This window comes from Manacus vitellinus, unplaced genomic scaffold (genome assembly GCF_001715985.3).
Source record: "Manacus vitellinus isolate BGI_N305 unplaced genomic scaffold, ASM171598v3 scaffold_9_pilon, whole genome shotgun sequence".
Lineage (NCBI taxonomy): Eukaryota > Metazoa > Chordata > Aves > Passeriformes > Pipridae > Manacus > Manacus vitellinus.
The window spans coordinates 82,540-103,106 of NW_021940917.1; the positions used below are offsets into that span (position 1 = coordinate 82,540).

At 39.5% G+C, this 20,567-nt stretch overlaps 1 protein-coding gene across 5 annotated transcripts in view; it reads right to left on the reverse strand.

Annotated features, from left to right (window-relative positions):
- LOC103764830 (cotranscriptional regulator FAM172A homolog) overlaps positions 1 to 20,567 on the reverse strand; it is a 266,814-nt gene that overhangs the window by 71,684 nt on the left and 174,563 nt on the right. For all 5 annotated transcript variants that reach the window (XM_008931770.3, XM_018085980.1, XM_018085978.1 and 2 more), the window contains 2 exons: positions 6,336 to 6,452; positions 3,124 to 3,208 (listed from right to left, as the gene is read on the reverse strand). In XM_008931770.3, coding sequence (XP_008930018.1) covers positions 3,124 to 3,208; positions 6,336 to 6,452 — 202 coding nt within the window. The remainder of the gene's footprint in view (positions 1 to 3,123; positions 3,209 to 6,335; positions 6,453 to 20,567) is intronic.

The following is a 20,567-nucleotide window of genomic DNA, read 5'->3' on the forward strand; positions in this document are numbered from 1 at the left end:
CTGAATAACTGTCTCAGTCTGACTCCATAGTAGAGGTGCTGGAGCACTGTGAGCATCTTTGTTGCCTGTTCTGAACTTGGTCCAACAGGTCTACATCTATCTTGTGCTGAGCAACCTAGAGCTGGATACAGTGCTCCACATAAGATCTCATGAGAGCCGTGTAGAGGGACAGAATCAACCACCTCGACCGGCTGGTCACACTTCTTTTGATGCAGTCTTTGGTGGTTGTCTTTCTGGACTGGAGGCACACATTGGTGGGTCATACTGAATTTCTTGTCAACCAATACCTGCAAATCATTCTCCTATGAGCTGCTCCCAATTTATTATCTACCCAGTCTGTATTTGTGCTTGAGATTGCCCTGAGCCATGTGTGGGACCTTGCACTTACTTGGCCTTTTTGAACTTTTCAGGGTCCATATCTTCTACAGGCCCACCTCTCAAGATCCCTCTGTATGACATGCCTTCCTTCCAGAGTGCCAAGTGCAACACACAGCTTTGCTGTTGTTGGCAAACTTGTTGAGGGTGCACTCAATCCCACTGTCCATATTGCCGACAAAATGTTGGAAAACATTAAACTGACACCAGCATGCAACCAATTCTTGAGATGCGGAGGAAAGACCATTAAGGCGGGACCCTCACAGGACCTCTTGCCACAAGAACAGATTCTTTTGTTACTAAGATATGAATAACTTATAGCAAACTTTTTAATTACTTAATAATGCTTTAATCAAAATCTTTAACGACTCTATCTGGAAATACAAGTAATTTTTCCTGTTCAATGGCCATTTATATCTCTCCAGTGATTTTAAGGGACATGCAAACAGTAGGCTGTGAGATAATCTGCAGTAGGTATTGCTCAAATTAGGACTGCCTGTAAATTCCAATATGCTGATTAGCTGAATATCAGACCTTTTTGGAAAAGCTGGCTCATGAGATGTGACCAAGAGGCAGTTATTCCTGAACTTACTTTTCAGCACAGAGATAAAAGATAGGGTTCCAAGCAGAGAAGTGAATCTTCCTGATGCACAGGGTTTATTTTTAAGGATCTCCTGTCATTGCTCTTACTGCTCTTGCTGTCATTTGTTGAAATACCAAGGGCAATGCTGCCAGGATTTGAGTGTGGGCTGTTCCAGTACTGCAATTCTCAGGAAAGGAGAGAATTAAAATCTCTCACATTAAACAATAACGCTCCTACGTCTAGCAGCATTTCATAAATTCGTTACAGATTACCTTAATACAGGTTTAGACTGTTACCTATATAAACACACTGTACGAATTATTCACTTGATCCTCTGTAAATGTCTTACAGTTGTTCATATAAGACATGAATACAAGAAATATAAGCAAAAACATGTGAGCAAACTGATAATTCAGCAGCAGTCACATCAAGTTATACTATTTTAAACTGGTTTTATGTTACAAAGAACTAGCTTGGAAATAGTTAGCTTACATTAAATCATTATGCAAAATTTCTCTTGAGAACTTCTAAAACATTAGTCATCTTAATCTACCAGCACTGCTTATATGCACTAAAAACAAATAGCCAATTTTTACTGGCTGAAATCCTACACCCTTTAAATTAATTCTTCTAACACTTGGGTGTAGCTTGGGAGTTCTTTAAGTGGTGTAGAAACATAATGACCAATGTGACCCATCCTCAATACAAGTCAAGACTTATTCACACTCTATTAAAGGACCAGTCTGCTTTTTAAGTACACCAAGAATTTCTTTTATAGAATACATTTTATATTATTTACATAGGATGAATACAAAGAAAGAGAAGAGATGCTCAGATGGAGGATTTTCAGTGCAGGCCAGCGTACAGCAAAAACTGACTGGTTGCTATCCAAGCCCCTATTTACCTGACTAAAATAACCTCTATAGCATACAGTCTTTCACAACAGCAAAACAGATGTCAGAGGTTGGAAGTTTTAAAAAATTCCACTCCTGAGCAGTATTTTTCCTTCAAACTACAGTAATCTCCCCTAAAGGAGAAAAAAGTTGGTAAATTAATGTTGAATCTATGAAAATTTAAGTAATGTATCACTTTCCAAGGCACTACAACAGAGCAGTGTCAGATTGCATGCGTCTGTACAGAGCTGATGATCTGCACGTAGATCCCAACCCATAGCAGAAATATGATTAAAATATCTGTTTGTTGTGAGCTGTCCAACAAAGTACCACTAAATTTTCCAAGCCTTAAAAATATCCTGCAGTAAACTAAGTTTTATCTGCAAGGTTAGATCTCATTAACAACCCTGCAAATGCAGACAGATATGAAACTCTAACTTGTCAAATGAATAACTGCATCCCACAGAGCAAGGTCAGATATATTGTTCCAGCTTTTAAATTAATATTGTATAGACTGTGTCTTCCTTTGAACCTGATTTTATATTCTACAGAAATATCCTACCTATGGCTTTTAGAAAATCTGATAATCAAACATGAAAGTTCAGTAACAGCTTTATGTATTTTAGATTACTTTCCTACAGAGATTGGAGACTTTCCTTTTACATTGACAACTGTGTCTACTTTCTGGAATTAACTAAAGTCTCTCTGAATTATTTCACGTGCTTCTTACGATTTTTGATTCATTACTGAAAAAGCCTGGCTGAGTATTTCCAAAACAATGGAAACTCACATCAACATTCTTGGACGCTGTAAATAATTCGCTATGTAAACTAGACTTATGCTGACCAGCATACAGGAAAGCGTCTTGTTTAGCTTAGCTGTAACTTTCATTAATATACTTCTTTAAAACCTTGTTGTCCACATAGAGTTAGATATTTTTACAAGGATAAATTTCCCAGTTTTTGGCATTGCTATTATTTTTCTTAGGCTCCACATATAATGTCACCAACTACTTAAGACAAAAAGAAAGGAAGATTAAAAAAATTCAAGCAACAAATAGACAAGAGAAGTTAAATCCCACACAAAGCAAAAAAAACCAAAAACAAACCAAAAAAACAGTGAGCTGCATAATATAGCAGCAGTCATATGCTTTCAACCATATCTTGGTGTAGAAGGGTTAAAATGCAGTCATAACCAAATGCATTTTTAAATAAAAAAGTTGCTCCTGAGCACAAACACATAAACTGGCTTACCAAAAACAAATGGACATACCTGCAGAGACACGGGGGCAATCTGGCAGCATGGACTCCACTGAAGTGTCCAGGGGCTCGGAGCTGGACACCCAGTTACAGCAGTTCTGTAAGAGTAGGCAGCAATTTTGGGGTAAGCCAAAAACTCAGAGTAAAAATAAATACAGACGTTGTAAGTAAGGACAATGATCACATCAAAATACTCTAATTTACACAGCAGTCCAAGCAGGACTGGAAAGTACACTACACCAGTTTATTCACACTTACTATCAATGAACTACTATAGTTTCATACCAAATGAGGAAAGAGTAAGACCATAATTCAGGAGATTTGTAATGCGCTTAAATAGCATGTCTCTAAGTGCTACTCTGAGTGCTAATAGACTTGAGGAGGTGCTTGGACCAACTAGTGCCTGAATCACCCACCACACACTTTAAGCTTTTCCTTTCTGCTGCTTTTAAATAGGTGTTGATATAAACACTGAGCCTGCTCGCTTGCCAACATTAAGGAATCAGAACTTTTTCCGTGTGTTTTGATGGAGTACACCATGGAAAGAATGTTTGTATAATCAGGAAACAACATATCATAACTGAACAGAAGCCTTCAAGATAGCAGATTAATATTCAAATAATTGGAAATATGACTGAGATGAATTGTGCATGAACATTTAAAAAGGCAAATACCAGTCTTTGGGGACTTATATTCCGGAAGCATTTACATTTACCTTTCATTCCCGAACCTCTGAGTAGGATGAATTTGCCATGAATTTTGTAAATGTTTTCCTCCAAATGATATCTATTCAGAGTAGTCTATGAACTAAATTATTAAATAATATACTTTTAATAAAATATGCTGAAACTACATCAAATCTACAGAACTGAAGATTTAATTTTAAAGCAACTGCATTTTTAATAAGATTAGCAGCTGAACAACAAGACCTACGTGGCTTCCCCTGTTTCAAATCTGAATTTTCCCTTTATGAAAACCTGATTAACTTCACTAAGAGAGAAAGGAAAAAACCTGCACAACTTTTTGGAAAGACCCAATAAATTTTCAGACAGATTTCTAAAAAATCATACCATCAATCATGATAGTAAAAATGGACAACTTCTATTCTGGTAAACAAGCATGTATTGTGTATTTCTAGATGCTTGCTGCCCTAGTTGTGCACCATGGAGTCCGTCCTCACTGTGGAAAGATCCTTGACTGGTAGATCAAGTGTCTTATTGTATTTCCTTAATTCATTCTGTCTGGAAGAAGATGTCAGCTGTGTTGCAGTGAGAAGAGAATTTCAAAGGCTTCAGTCCCCACCAATAAAGGGCAAGGAATGGCTTTTGAATAGATTTGTCAAGGCAACCCTACTGTTCTGGGACCAGGGAGAGCAGGAACAACATAAAGGAAGGGTTGCTGTATGAGATTAGAAAGTGAAGTTCACAAAGCATGGCAGATTTTTGTAAGAAACAGTAGATCAATGAAACTATTGAACTCAACAAAAAAAAAAAAACAACAAACACACTATTCAGTAATATAACTTTTTTAGTAAAAAAATGGTTAAAATGGAAGTATTTCACAGAGGTTTTCAGGTTTAAAGTAGGAAAGCATTATACATTTTTACAATTTGCATGTATAATTTTAATTAACAGCTGAATGTGAAATTGCAAATGTAAGATGGTAGATATTATAAAAGAAGTAGAATTTTTATAAAGTATTACAATCATTTGAAATAAGTAAAATTAATATTAACTACTGATAGAACACTACATCAGAGAGCTGGAGATAATACAGAAGATTAGCACACAATTAACTAGCTTTTATATACAATGTGACACTTCCCTGTAAGAAATAAGTATTCTCGAAAGCAGTGTCAAGATATGTAAATGGATGATTTGTTTTATCATTCATCACAGCTCCTAATAAATTCAAAAATCATGACTTCTATAGGTACTAAAAATAGGCCTGCAATGATACAGGAGAGATAGCTCCAGTGAAGAATTACTTTTTTAACAATTCATTCTTTCAATGACAGCAATTAGCCCTACAGACAGGCAGCGATTAGGTGTATATTTTAATTATTATTCATTTTACCAGTAGCCTTAAACCTGATTAAAGTAAGAGATATCCAGGTGATACGCTAGTCTTAATACCACTCAGCCACATTTCACATATGTAAAATTCTTCTTTCTTATAGGAGATTTTTAATGCTAATGTAAGTTATGACACTCTATCCACTTTTTAGGCCATTAATCATTTAACGTATTCTTTAACATCTACTTTCTGCAAATGAAATTAAAGGTAATGCACTTGTCTTATTCAGACTAAATGCTTAAAGAAAAATGGAGATGTCAGATTCAAATTACAGGATTTAAAATTTCAGTTTTACTACATAACACATATTTTAAGGTTTTGATTTCCCATAAAGAAAATGGGGATTTCTCTGACAAAGCCTGTAGGGATTACCATTCTTTATATTTTTAACATTTAAGTCAGAACTGTCAGGCTGCATCCCAGGTGATTCTCTATTCCCATCAGTCATGGCCTATAAAACTTTAAGGTTAAGTCAGGAATAGGCACTCTATACACAAAGTTTCACTAAATCCATGAGAAAAAGTCAAGTCTAACAGGAAGTTCAGGATGCAACTAGTTTAAATTTGCTCTGTGCACCTATTATTTTAGTGTTCTGCCATGGGAATGTAAAAAAACATAGAGATGAGCCTGACCTGGTGAGGACAAGACTCATAAAGAGTAGTTTAGCTGCTCTTGCTTTAAAAAATATGATTTTTAAAATGTCAGTACCCCATACTTCAGTATGAAACCTTCAGAGCACTATAGAAGTAATTACATATCATAAAACTGCTGAGAGAAAGGATACTTTGCCAGCCATGCAAATCATCAAACTGAGTCACGAAGAGCTTAAAGGGGCTTTGCAGAGTGCACCCAGGACTTTGCTCCAGATATCAGGCACTGCAAAGACCTCCTTAGTATGTCTCTATATTGTCACGCAGCAGGAAGAAACACTGGACTTAGCTCTTATAATTTTGACTGCTCACTTTGAAATTCAGAAATGGCTTTAATCTTGGTTATTTTAGGGGCTGGTATGGATACATGATTTCCTCAGTCTTGTAATGTGCTGTCTTTCACATCCAAAAAACCAGAAAAGGTCAGCAGAAACAGACATGTTTAGTGAGCCATATACAGATGTATATACTCTAACTCTTCAAAAAAAATAGGCCTTACCTCTCGCATCCACTCTCGAATAGTTTTTCCAACTTCTTGATGCCACACATTATGAACAGAGTCTGTCAACGCCACAGCAGTTACCTTATTTTTTACTTCTGCCTCTCGTTGAATCATCTGTTAAAAAATAATGCATTAAAATTCATCCTTTCTATTGAATAGAGTCTGCTTAGTCAGAGATAATGATCTTAAATTAAAAAAAGAAAGAGCAATACAGAATCAGTACTTGACATCACTTGTTTTAAAGTTTTTACAAATCCTAACAGCTCCAGAAACACCTAATATTTTTGATAAAAGAAATAATACTAACTTTTAACTGACTGAACTATTCAGTCCTATTATTTTCCATGTGACTTGACAATTCTAGGATTAAAGGCATCATAGTGAAAAAATGGAAGATTCCCTGAGGACACCTTTTACAAGCTTCTCCAAGTTCCTATTTCAGTGCTTCAGGGAAGCTGGTACCTGCGGTTCACTGTAAGCTACTCATGACTATCATCTACTAATTTTCAGTAGATTGCTGTAGTTTTTCTGATGTAGAATCTTACTTTGACTTGTTTTTTTTTTTCTTTTTCTATCCAATTTGGCTATCTTGCACTCACACCATGGTCCCAAAAGTCTTGGTGGTCTCTCTTATACATATGCTTATCCAGCTAACTCCAAAGCCTCTCAGTATTTTTAGGATATTAAAGAGCCTCTGTTGTTGTAAATGACATTATGACTAAATAATATCAGTTCTAAAATCAATTAAATGATTGCTGCAAATAACACCAGCGAACTAGTGAGATGCTGTGGAATTCAGCACTGCTCTGCAAGATAAAAGGGACTGGAAAAGAATAGTTTGATATCAAAGAGAGACAAAAAGGTTTTAATCTCCTGACATGAGTGACCCTAATGTGTAACACTGGATCAAAGAAAGCATAATAAATTATACTTATAACACCAGCATTTCGCAACAAGTGTCTTTATACTGCGTATGTATTAAAGTTAATTTCTTTTTAAGCTTCTTTTTGTATAAATGCAGCACATACAACATTTCTAAAACCAGGCATTCTTTGTTCACGCTCTAGTAACTGCTTATCAGCATATAGGCTGTACCTCTGAACCCTCTGTTCCATGTCCTTGCCATAAGAGTGGCTCCAAATTCTTACCAGAAAATAAGTTCTTTGAAAGAGACCATATCTAAAAAGAAGACTTGTCAGCAATACACACCCAACTTGCTTTAAACCCTGCTGTACATCAAATAAGTTTTTGAAACACACTGTACGTACTAATACTCCTGTTCCAGTGCTGTGTATTCCAGCACTCACTTGGCTACACTGTCTTGTACAAAACACTGATTTAAACAGCAAAGGTGCAAAAATTTCACTGTTCTTGAAGCCCACATACCTACCAATTACTTGGAACTATTACATGCAGGGGGAAGCTTAAAATCATCACCAGCTCATAGTATTCTAGTATGACTTCTTCCATGAAGGGCTGGTATTCGGAAGCACTTCTAATGACCATCAAAGGGAAGAAATATGCTCTACTTTGGGAAAGCAGTTTTTTCTCAAGCTATTGTGTCCTGCATTTCTGTTTCAAAAACTAGTCACCCAGTTCATCTAAGAAAATCACTTTTTTCTTCAAATCCCAAGAAAAAACAAATGTACAGTTCCCTTTTTCCTTTCTAGACTTAGCTCAGGTTTGCTATTCTCAGTTTCCCTAAGCACATGGAAGAACTGCCAGCCACTGATCGGCATCTCTTCCTACTCTTTCTTCACATGGTACATGCGGTTTTTGCTTTTCAGATCATATATGATATATAGGAAATAATATGCAATACCCAACATGCTCCTGGTGCTTGCCATTGAGCTTTGTGGATGCCTGCAGAATGGTATTCTCTTCATAAAGATCAGCAAAGAGACTGAGGCTGACAATGCGATGTTTTTTGATAACTCAGCCACAGTGCTAAGGTCAGGATAAGGTCTCACGGATGCAGCAGCAAAGAGGGATCGAAGGGATTAACTGAGCTTCAGTTACAGATTTCCTTACATCCAGCCCAGAAGAAGTAAGTTTTGGTAGGCATCCATGCCCTTATGAATCAACTTAGAAAGAAAGAGACAAAAACAATACCTCAAGTAGGGAAAGGATCAAGGCTAAAACCTTCACTTAAACAACTAGTCTAACGTGTCCATCTTTAAGTGACACAGAAATGTCACAACAGAGCATGTCAAACTCAGGACACTTTAGCTTCTATCAGAACAGCTCAAGCTCCCTGCAACAACAGGACATTCACTGATAATAATAATCAAGGAGAACAGATCCAGGTTAAGCTCAAGAAGCAGACCCTCTTATCAGGGATGATAATTTATCTAGCAAGAAGATACAAGAAGCCTATGTGCTTTTGGCCATAGATGCTTCAATACTCAGCAAATGCCATAGATTCAATGAATGGATACCTCACAGTTAAAACACACTTATCTTTTCTAAAACCGGTTTTGAATTAATATAAATTTAAAAAATTAAGTCAGCGGAATAAATTTGTTAGAGTAAAATACATTCACATTGAAAAACAACATAGCAGTCAGCACATAACTACAGAGTTGTTCCAAATTCCAAGGGAAGGATGATATGGGATGCAAGATTTACAAGACTAATCTACTCCACGCAGCCTGTACAGTCTTTTGAGGTGGACATAATAAAACTGAAGATATTTAATAGACCACAGGCTACTAAAAATAACAAAAATTAGGTATTTTTATTCAGAATAAGGGGTTTTTTTTTCTGAAAGAAAGGCCTACAGATTTTGTCTGAAGTTCATTTTATGCCTTATTACTCTTTGTACATCAGTGAATTTCATAGATGGGAATTTTTCACAACCTAAGAATTATCTAATTAATTAATTATTTAATTAATTATTTAGTTATTTTCAAATCTTAAATTATTCTTAGCTGAATAGATTTTGCGAGAAGACATTTCTCTTTGAATCCCTTCATTGGATGGTTTACAGCTTCACTCACTCTGTCATTACACTCCTTCTTCCAATAATTCCATTACTGCCAGAAGTAGGTAAGTTGGCACTTCTCTGTTATGTAAACTGGTTCTCAGGTATCACTCAACACACCATTCTGAGTCCTTTGGAATTTCCCAACCATTTTCTCTCTTTAGGCATTTCCATTTTACCTTTGCTCTTGAGTTCCTTCTTTGCAGTGATATTTAAGTTTGATTTTGTAACTTATTAAACATATATCAACACTATGTATTTCATTCCCTTAGAAGGACAAGTTGTAGACAAGAAAGCACAAGAGTGCTTTCATTGAAACAAGAAAGCACTCAAGCATCCTTTTGAAAGTCTTCTCTATGCCAGTGGTTGAAAATTTGTTCCTTCACTTTGGAAGGGAAAATGTCAATTATCTAGTTGCAGAAGTATTCAGCTCTAACAGTTATATATGCAAGAACTTGAAATTCCCTAAAAATGCACTCCTTAAACTATTACATAATAATTACTCATTTATTGGTCAATTTAATAAGTATTCTACTGCTAATCTGTCTGTAATCCTCTGTAAGTTTATATTACACAGTTATCATAACTTTATAATGACAAAAAGATGATACTTCTATTATCTGTAGTGTATGTATATAAAACATAGCCTCATACATATAATACATACACAGTATATTTAGCATGTATGTATAGCTGGCACAGATGATAAAATATACCTTTGGTATATATTTCATAGCATAACAATCTTGTCAAATGAAAGTATCAGTGTGCTAAAAGCAGACTCAGAAGCCTGATCCTGCAAACACAAAAATCTATGAATATCCCAGGTAGACTTTAGGTATACGGCCTGTCAGAGTAAATCCTTGCAGCATTGATTCCATATCCTTTATGTCTATTCTAACAGGTATTTAAAACAGCTAAAAATTCAAAACTCTGGTAAAGGTAAAAGGAAGTTAAAATATTATTTTATTTTTACAGGCTCAGACAATCAAATCAACAACCATTACTTCATATTTGGGGAATACTTACTCTTCTGAGTTGCTTATAATTAGGAATGAGGAAAAATGGATTGAAAAATGAACAAAAAATGCACCCAAATATTAATTCCCTTGAACTTTTGAAAAAACTTTCAGCAACTTACTCTGCCTTCCATTGCAATTTCAGTCATGGCATGTTGTTTACATGGTATGCACTGAGCTTTAGCAACCATGTTGACAGTAAGCATTTGCCTTGGAGCAATATAATTTTGATGCAAGTCCTCCACCATCTCTAGTTCCATCATAGTGGTTTGAGACTTTAAGATGTTTTGGCATCTGCAAACTGAATTCCTTTCACAGGAAACAACTGGAAGCCCCACTCCAAATATTCTCTGCAATTTCCAAAAGTGGAATGAGTTTGAGGTAGAAATTCTGGTGGATCAAAACAGCATCAGCTGGACATTGCAATATTGTAAAAGCAATGGTAGATGGGAAGAGAGAAGAAATCACATGACAGGAATGGTGTGCAAGAGGGCAATTTTTACTTAGCACTTTCAAAAAGACTTGCAGATTCTTTCTTGGTAACTTCACATGCTCTCCTTGGAGATTGCTATGTGCCTGTGGTCTTCCAACATGCTCTTTAGCCCTCCTTTCACTCAGTCTCATACATATCAAGTAACTTGTCTGTCTGAGTGGCAGCACTTGAGCCTCTCCTCAGCTAGGAAAAATTCTTCACCAGGAAGTATGTAATTACGTATGTCTGTAGTTCAAGTTCGCTGGTCTGGGATTCCCAAGACCTTTCACGGCTTCCTGAACAGAATTCCTGAATTTCTGAAATAATGTCATGTTTTTAAAAGGGAATTAGATCCTCAAGCCCTCATAAAATATTATAATTAGGGATTAGAATTTCTGAGCAACTACACTTTAACAGCACAAAGCCAAAATAATAAATAATACAAAGTTCCACTAGTTCTCATTTTCAATTAGCAACAACAATAACTTTTCCTAAATGAATTCACAGATGTGATAAAATCCATGCTTGCAGTAGACAAAGCCTCTGATAAATAGCAGTTTTTAAACAGTGAAAGAAGACATCTGCACAGATACAACCAAAGAACAACCACAGACAAGTACTTTCTGATATTTTGTTCAAAGATCTATTGGATTTTACCTCTATAACTCTGATACTTTTCTACATCATTAAACCACACTCAACAGTAATAATAACACATGCTTTAGAACAGATTGCTTTAGAGCATCTGGAGTCTAGGACTCATCAAAGTTCACACTGTAAAACAATTTCTGTTGCAGAACTTCTACTGAAAATTTCCACGCACGCTTTACATTGGAGCTGTAGGTTTTTAAAATTAATCATGACTAGAAAAATATTTAAATCTAAAATAACTCAAGATTAAAAAAAGTGTAGGTGTCATAAAAAAAAACCTGACAACTGAAAAAACCCTGTACACAAAATTCTGCTGGTAATATTTGTGAACAGTGTAAACAACATGCATGGCTCTTTCATACAAAAGCCTCAGGGCTCAGCTTCCTTAAATAATTATCTATTAATTATTATTATTTGTTAATTAAATAATAATGCAATTCCTCCGCTTCCCTTGACCCTAGTGTGTCACGACAGGGAACTTACTAGAGAAAAACCTTTGAGGACCTGTAATAATGTGGAGAACACCAAGTTCCCAAACATGGGTGATTTAAGTGTGTGAGAGGGCTACAGGTAGGAATTTTGGCTCACCTCACAAACCTCTGTGCAATTTGTCCAGCAAAAACAAAGCATAACAGTTCAACAGAAAGCCCATCATATAACCTAAACTGGTATGGTACCACAGCAGTAGAAATCTTTGAATGGGTCCGCTACATCTTGCCCACAACAGAGCAAAGCAAACCAATCTGGTGGTAGACGCACCCTGCACCATCTGGAACACAAAATATTAGCACTCCACAGATAATTTCCTTGCAGACCAAAATTAGACAAGAGAGTTTGGTGAAGCTCTTCCCATCAAAAGCTCAGCTAAACAAAAGCTAATCCCATTTTTGCTGCATCTCAAGATATTTCAGCAGTGAAGGTTGTTGACACATTAGCCTTTGCACTGCTGGAGAACTGCATTGATGTCCAGAAAAGGAAGTTTGGAGCAGATGAGTCTACCTGGAGTCAGCCAGTTGGGACTACCTCCTGACAGCAGGAGTCTGCTGTCCCAGAATTGGAGATCTGAACTGGGGAAATCAAGTTTTGAAGGGTCAACAGCTTCTACGTATCTCATCCAGGAAAAGAACATGAAACCTAATCAGTGTAAGTGTTAATGTTCCTATGTTGCTGATAGGAGCATGAAGCTGTTGGTTTGCCTCTAATATATGGAATAAACACCAGTCTGGTCTTAGGAATGTGGAGCTCCACAAGGGTCTGCTTAAGCTGCCGAGAAGCATCCAAAATTAGCATGTGCGATATTTGGCACAGCTAATGCTGAGGAGGATCTGATGCTCAAGCTGGGTTATTTAAAGGTAGCTTGGGTATGTCATCCTCATCATCATGGCTAGGCTTCGCGAACAAAGATTTGAGAAGGACTCTACCCACGCTTGCTGCAAACGCACTGATGGCTAAAAAGGCCAATGTGAGATAGACAAGTCCGGTTGCAAAAGGCACAGTGGAAAGTCTCTTTAGGCGGTATTGGCAAGACACAGTTCTTTCTGCGTTGTCTTTTCTCCTCAAGAGTGATTCTGTGTGTGTTCTCAAAAGAAGCAGCAGCGTTACAGATGGTGTGTCTGCATGTCTCCTGATTGGAGGCCAGAGTAGACCAATGATGATGATCAATATGGCCAAAGCTGAGATATTGTTTCAGGGAGTCCTTGTATCTCCTCTTGCGGCAGCCGGTGGCAAGTTCACCATAAAGCAAGATCTTAGGGAGGCGGTGGTCTTTCATCCTGGAGACGTGTCCTGCCCATCGCAGCTGTGTTCTCAGCAACATGGCCTCAATGCTTGTGACAGCTGCTTGTTCTAGAACAGATGTTTTGGTCACATAATCTGACCAGTGGATGTTTAGGATTGTGCGGAGACAGTGTTGATGGAAGTGTTCTAGGAGTCGCAGGTGGTGGTGATAGATGACCCATGATTCAGACCCATATAAAAGAGCAGACAGTACAATGGCTCTGTAAACACTGATCTTTTTACTTTTCTTCAAGTGTTTCTTACAGTAAACTCTTTTATAGAGTTTTCCAAAAGCTCTATATGCCTTTGCTAACCTGTTGTCTATCTTCCCATCAATCTTACCATCTGAGGAGATGAGGCTACCCAAGTAATTAAACTGCTGGACTGATTTGAGCTCTGATTGGCCAATGGTGATATGGGTATGATGGAAGACTTCCTGAGGTGCAGGTTGATAGAGAACTTCTGTCTTCTTCAAGCTGACTTCCAGCCCAAAAAGCTCAGCAGCCTCTGCAAAGCAGGATGTTAAACACTGCAGAGCTGCTTCTGTGTGGGCGACAAGGGCGACATCGTCAGCAAAAAGCAGCTTCCAGACAAGATGATTTAAGGTCTCAGTGTGGGCCTTCAGTCGCCTTAGGTTGAATAGGCTTCCACTGGTACGATATCAGATGCAGATACTGTTTTCTTCATCGAGGTCTGCCGTGGCCCTTTGGAGCATCATGCAGAAAAAGACTGTGAATAGAACTGGTGCAAGAACACAACCTTGTTTCACACCATTGGTTATTAGAAAGTGCTCAAAAAGTGCATTGCCGTATCTGACTTGGCCGTGCTGATCCTCATGAAGCAAAATGATCATTTTGAGGAACTTGGGGGACACCCTAAATGTTCCAAAATCTGCCACAGACCTTTTCTGCTCACAGTATCAAAAGCTTTGGTGAAATCAACAAAGGTTACTTAGAGGCCTTTGTTCTGTTCCCTACACTTCTCTTGCAGTTGTCTGAGAACAAACACCATGTCTGTGGTGCTCCTGTTGGCTCTGAAACCACATTGGCTTTCAGGTAGAATTCCTTCTGCTATAGTGGGTATTAGTCTGTTTAAGAGTATTCTTGCCAGGATTTTGCCAGCAATGGAGAGCAGAGTAATACCACAGTAATTTGAGCAGTCTGATTTAGCTCCTTTCTTCCTATACAAGGTGATGATGACTGCATCATGAAGGTCTGATGGTAGTTCGCCTAGTTCCCAACAGCGCACCACAAACTCGTGAAATTTAGCACGGAGTGCAAGGCCCCCATGTTTCCAGACTTCAGGTGGAATTCCATCAACCCCAGCTGCCTTGCCAGTTTTCACCTGCTGTATGGCCTTAAGAGTTTCTCCTATAGAAGGGACAATACCCAATTCATTTTTCACTGATTGTTGTGTGATGGACTGAATTACTGAGTCTTGGACTACACGGTTGGTACTGAAAAGAATCTGAAAGTGTTCAGACCATCAATTCAGAATGGAAATGTTATCTGTGAGAAGCATTTGACCATCTGCACTGAGTAAAGGGCTTTGAACCTGGTGTGTAGGTCCATATACTGCTTTCAAAGCCTCATAGAATTCTCTGTATTCACCTGAATCTGCCCATAATTGGACGTTTTCTGCTAGATTGATCCACCATTTGTTCTGGATGTCTCGAAGTTTCTGTTGGAGCTTGCTGCATGCAAGACAAAAGGCTGCTTTACTTACATAATAAGATGGCTGAGCAAGTTGTGCTTGGTGAGCAGTTCTCTTCTTCCTCAACAATTCCTGCATCTCTTGATTGTTTTCATCAAACCAGTTCTTGTTTTTCTTGAAGGAGAACCCTAAGGATTCTTCAGAGGACTGCAGGATGCTGTTTTTAATATGGTGCCAAAGCGCTTCGGGAGAGGGATCTATGGAATGATCTTCCAGTCTAGTTTTAAGATTTACCTGGAAGCTGTCTCTCACTGCGGCTGATTGGAGATTGTTAACTTGGAGTCTTCTCCTTGGAATACCATCCCTTTTAGGTTTGAACTTGAAGTGGAAGTTAAGTTTACAATGCACAAGGTGATGATCTGTTTGTCATTCTGCACTAGGCATCACGTGGGTATGATGAACATTGCAACACCTCTCTGTCGCACCAAGACATAATCAGTGAGGTGCCAATGCTTAGATCTAGGATGCATCCAGGTTGTCTTCAAACTATCTTTCTGCTGAAAGATAGCATTGGTGATGGTGAACTTCTGCTCCGCACAAAACTCTAGCAGAAGGCATCCACTATCATTGCAGTTTCCAACACCATGCTTGCCTAATACTTCTTTCCAGGCTTCAGATTTCTTTCCTACTCTGGCATTGAAATCACCCAGGATTATGATCTTTTCATCTGCAGGAACCTTTTGGGTAAGGCAGTGCAGGTCGGTGTAGAATTTATCTTTTTCAGCAGGGTCAGCTTGGAGAGTTGGGGCATATATACTAAAGAGGACAACGTGTTGTTTGTTGCGTAGTGGGAGGCATAAGGAGATGACACAATTGGAATGACCTGTCATCAAATTTTCAAGTTTAGAGACAACAGAGTTTTTAATCATGAAGCCAACTCTTGAAAGATGACTTTCAGTTCTGGGTTTATCTGAGTGTATAACTGGCACCATGTTCTCTAAGGCTGCCTTCCTCATAGAGACAAACTTCACTGAGAACAGCAATGTCGATGTTAAGTCGTGACAGTTTGTGAGCAATTAGAGCAGAACAATACTCAGGGTGTCCACTATCCACAGCATCAAGCATGGTTCTGATGTTCCAGCATGCAAGTGTCAATTTGAACACACCTTTAAAGGCAGGTGTATGCCTTTGTCTCTTTATCTTTATTCGACCGCATCAGAAGATGCCCATTGGCCATGGTTAACCAACTGGGTGAAGGGTGGAGATGAGCTTTGGTTAGGCCACCTTTTCTAGGCCCCTCTCCGTGTGGAGCAAGCAGTGCCGTCCTTGAAAAAGGCTGCTTGGTCATTCAGGATGTTGCTGAACAAGACTGTCATCTCCGGGGGCAGTCTCAGGCGACCAATGTCCCAAACCTCCTGCATGCAGGGTTGAGTCTGCAGCTTCCAGTGCACCTTTCACCTGCCATTTTGTCCCTCGTCTATCGCTACAGGGCTTTACAAATGTGGACATATCCTTTGAGCCTGCGCAATGGATTTTTTTTTAGGTGAGGCACAGTATGCGCAGAACTGGTCCCACCCTTTACTCCTAAGGTTCATCTGCCAGGGCCTGGCAATCTTGGAAAGTGACAGTGAAGTCCTCAAAACATAGGTTTAATTAGAGTATCCTTCTCTTGGATGGATGGCCTTACAGGGCCAAGCGAGCTCTGTCTGCCCAGGTTTGGAATTAGAGTTGTCCTTCTCCTAGGATGACTGCCGGAAGGCTGGTGAGCCCATCCTACCCAGGGACACATTTTATCTGACCCTTCAGTTTTGACCTGTCTGGCATGGGAGACCCTACTGGAGGCATATACCACTGCCAGCACAGCTTGCAACCTCATAAGGGCACACAAGCTTCTTCCCCACTAAAATGATTTGGATGAGCCTTTCTCTCCCTACCTTCCCCCCCCCAGCCTCCTACACTCAAACCCAAAAACATTCCCTTGCCCTAAACACCCTTCCAAGATGCTATAATTCCAAAACAAACTGTTCCTGGGCAGAAGCTGCAAGCGAGCCAAGCCCAGCATATCCCACCTTCACTGCAACAATGCTGGAACAGGGAGCAACCCTGACACACCCGCGGGTGAGGCGGGCACACAGACAAGGGGTCCTCGCACCCACCTGGGGCTCGGGCACTTCCCACAGCCCCAGCCCAGCCTAAACCCCTCCAACCCCCAGAAAAACCCACTACCCACCCTAACCTTACCCTCCCCCACAGCGTGTCACCACAGGTCCCTCCCCACACCGCCCACCAAATGGGACTGCCCTGCCCACCCTCCCACCAGTCTGGGGATCCCACAGGCCCATCCATCCCTCTCCCCCAAACGGGATGTGCAGTATTTGGCACAGCTAATGCTGAGGAGCATCTGATGCTCAAGCTGGGTTGTTTAAAGGTAGCTTGGGTACGTACACTACAGGAAAATCATGCTCAAACAATCCACATAGTTCACTAAACTATTTCATTTTGTACTCACAGTTAATTTGGATTTGGGTAGTGCAAGATGATGCAAGTGTGTGATCACGCCTAAAACTCTGGCACAGCAGAGGACCTTTGTTGCTCTGGATTTACAATGCATCAGTGTAAGCAGCATCATTTTAACAGACATGCAGGAGGGTTTCTCATAGGAGGCTGCATCACCTCTCTAAATGACACGAACACATCTCTGCTTGAAATTGGGAGTGCCCAGCCCCTTGCCCTAGCCTGGCTCTCCAGAGCTCAGCTTTCACAAGGACTTTCACAGCCCTAGTCAGTTCTGTATATGGAGAAACCACAAGCCATCATTTTGAACACATTTCCTTGTTTAAATGTAGGTCAGGTGCCAGACTTTCAGCCTGGTCGTGAAGCCATTAGGACAGTTAGCAGCATTTAAGAGCAGTGGATGCACAGCTGACTCCCAGCAGTGGTGCCCAACTGACATTTTATCAGAGGCACCCCATCACACCTGAGCGAGGTGCTGAACGCTGCCTGAGACCTACCACTGAGAAATATTGGTAAGTTTTCAAACCCCACCAGTTTTCTTGCTATTGGCAGGAGTTGTAGGAATCTCCAGACTAGAGAGGAGCAGGGTCTCGGGGTGCAGACAGATGACTGAGTTATGATGACTCCTCCAGTTGCTGTCTGTCAGACTCATCGCAGTAGCTCGCAGCTTGTACGGGTTTTGCTGAAGGGTGGCAGCAGATAGAAGCTGGGTTGTTGATGCTGATACCAACCTCAGCCATCTGGTCCACCCATCTGAGGGATGCAACTGCTCCAGGGCAAAGACGCTCATCTGCTCCCCAGTCTGGCTCTAAACTGCCACTGTTTTCAACCCCAGGGCTTCAAGCCTGGTCAGCCTCTCTGCAGTTGTTTCTTTGAATGATTTCAGATAGAATAGGAAGCAGGGCTGGACAGAAATAAACCCTTTGCACACCAGGTTCTTCTTCCTAAGGTACTTGCTTGAGCTGAACATCATCTAAATTACAGTGGACCAGCTTTACTGTATCTAAACACACCATATGCATATAAAATGGATTAATCAAACCAGTTGTTTACTCTCAGACTATCTTGTTGGGTTTCTGTTTTGCATCATGTGAGGTGAAAACCTCTAAAAGCTTTGAACCAGAATAAGTAGGTTATTGGAATTTTTCTTACTCAAATAAAGTTAAATAAAATACATTGACCCTAAATATTTGAGATGACAAATTAGTTGAAATAAACTGCTACTGCAAATCAGTGTGTAACACAACTAATAACAGACAAGGCTTGGAAATTAAATGATACAAGGGGCTGGCATTTTGTTTTGATATTTTACCATTATGAAGGTAATGGTTCATATCTAATGAAAAATATGGCCTGGAGTAAGTTATGGAAGTAATTTTCTCATGTTTCAATAAATGTGTAAATCCAGAACTCAATCTACAAGTGAATAATCATATGAGTGAAATGAATGTGAAACAATCAAGCAAATAACTGTTTTTACATGTTAAGTATCAAATACAACAGGATAGAATGGCATTACTTCTTCATTGCCTCTGTTTGAATGGTACATGGAAAATTTTTATTACAGCTTTCTGCAAATCTCATGCTGGTGCTTTTTTCAAGGAAATAGCCAGGTTCCTTGTTTCATTCTATATCAAGAGAAACAGAGAGTACTGCACTGGTTTAAAATCAAGAGGGCAAATACTCTACAGATTTCTAGATGTTGGCTGTGGACTCATCATTTATTTAGGAAGTTGCTCCACTTTTACCATACATGTATACAAACATATCAGCCTATGTATTAATTTTTATTAGGAGGCCAGACTTTAAAAAAACAAACAGAAAATGAGAGAAGGTGAATCTTAAGCCCAGCATCTCACAGATGGACATGAAGTCTGACACCCTTGTTATTTAAACACAGACAGATGGATTTCCACTTCAGCCAGAGGATAAGACAACACTCATTCTTCCTGTCCTTTGAAGCCTCAGCTTCAACTCTTGCAATCTCCAAGTGACTTCAGAAAGGAAAAGTTTCTCCACAGACAAGGTCTCTGAAGCAACAGGGTATGTAAACTGAAGCTTCTGAGGTCACACAAATTCATGGAGTTAACTTTCTTTGTGGTTAGGGAATGACAAATTGTGATTTGTTATTGCAGGCTGCCAAAAGAGTGGCGCAACAGATTCCCTCTTCTTTCCCGTTAAAATGCTGCTGCTGCTTGCATGCTCCTTCACCAAAAAAGTATGTGCATATGTGGCAGAAACCCAAATTATACAAAGCAGATGACAATATCATAGAATCACAGAATGGTTTGGGTTGGAAAGGACCTTAGAGAACATCTAGTTTCAACCCCAATATGACTGACATCTTCAAAGTCTGAAAAAACAGTAAAGCAGAAGAAAAAATACTGGATAATTTTTTTCATCAGCCCTCTTTATCAGACATTGGACATGCCATCAGATATGAAACAAGGTTTTCCACCCACTTATGACATGGGGAAGTAGTAGCAAGGCTAAGAAGCCTCCATGGAGGAGAAAATCCTTCATATGCTAAAGGGTTTTGTGAACTAGCCTGAAAGATGTATAACTGTGTAAAACAGTTTTATATAATAGAAAAAAATGAATGAAACAAATGATTCAGAAAAAGATCTTCCAACTCACAGGACAGAACAGCACACATTCATAATTAAGTGCCTAGTCCATGTCCTGTGCCAGTAGCCATCAATCACAGTCGTACCGGCAAAGGAAGCCCAGACCCTCCACCCTCCAGAGACCTGGGCATGGACCTCCTCTCCATCTGCAGCAACACACAACTTCCACCACAGCATCCTTGGACATGGAAATGTGGCAGGGGTCTGGGATGCCGTCTCACTGCCATGAAGTCTTTCTGTGTTCCTCCTTCTGGCCTGTTTAGTGATCTTGCACCAACCTGGTCATCAGCTTGCTCACATAACTTACTTCTGAGTAATCCTCTAGGAGACTGGTGTGTGCTACTTGCTCTGCATTGCCCTCAGCACAAGCCTGCTCATCAAACACCACAAATCACCCTCCACTACTTATGACACCGCTCAGTGAAGTGATGCCAGGTAACAAAAGAATAAGGAGTGTCATTTCTTAGCATAAAGAATGCTGTCATTTGCTGTTGTGCCTGAGTGTGAGGACAATGGATGCTGCACAAAAGCACC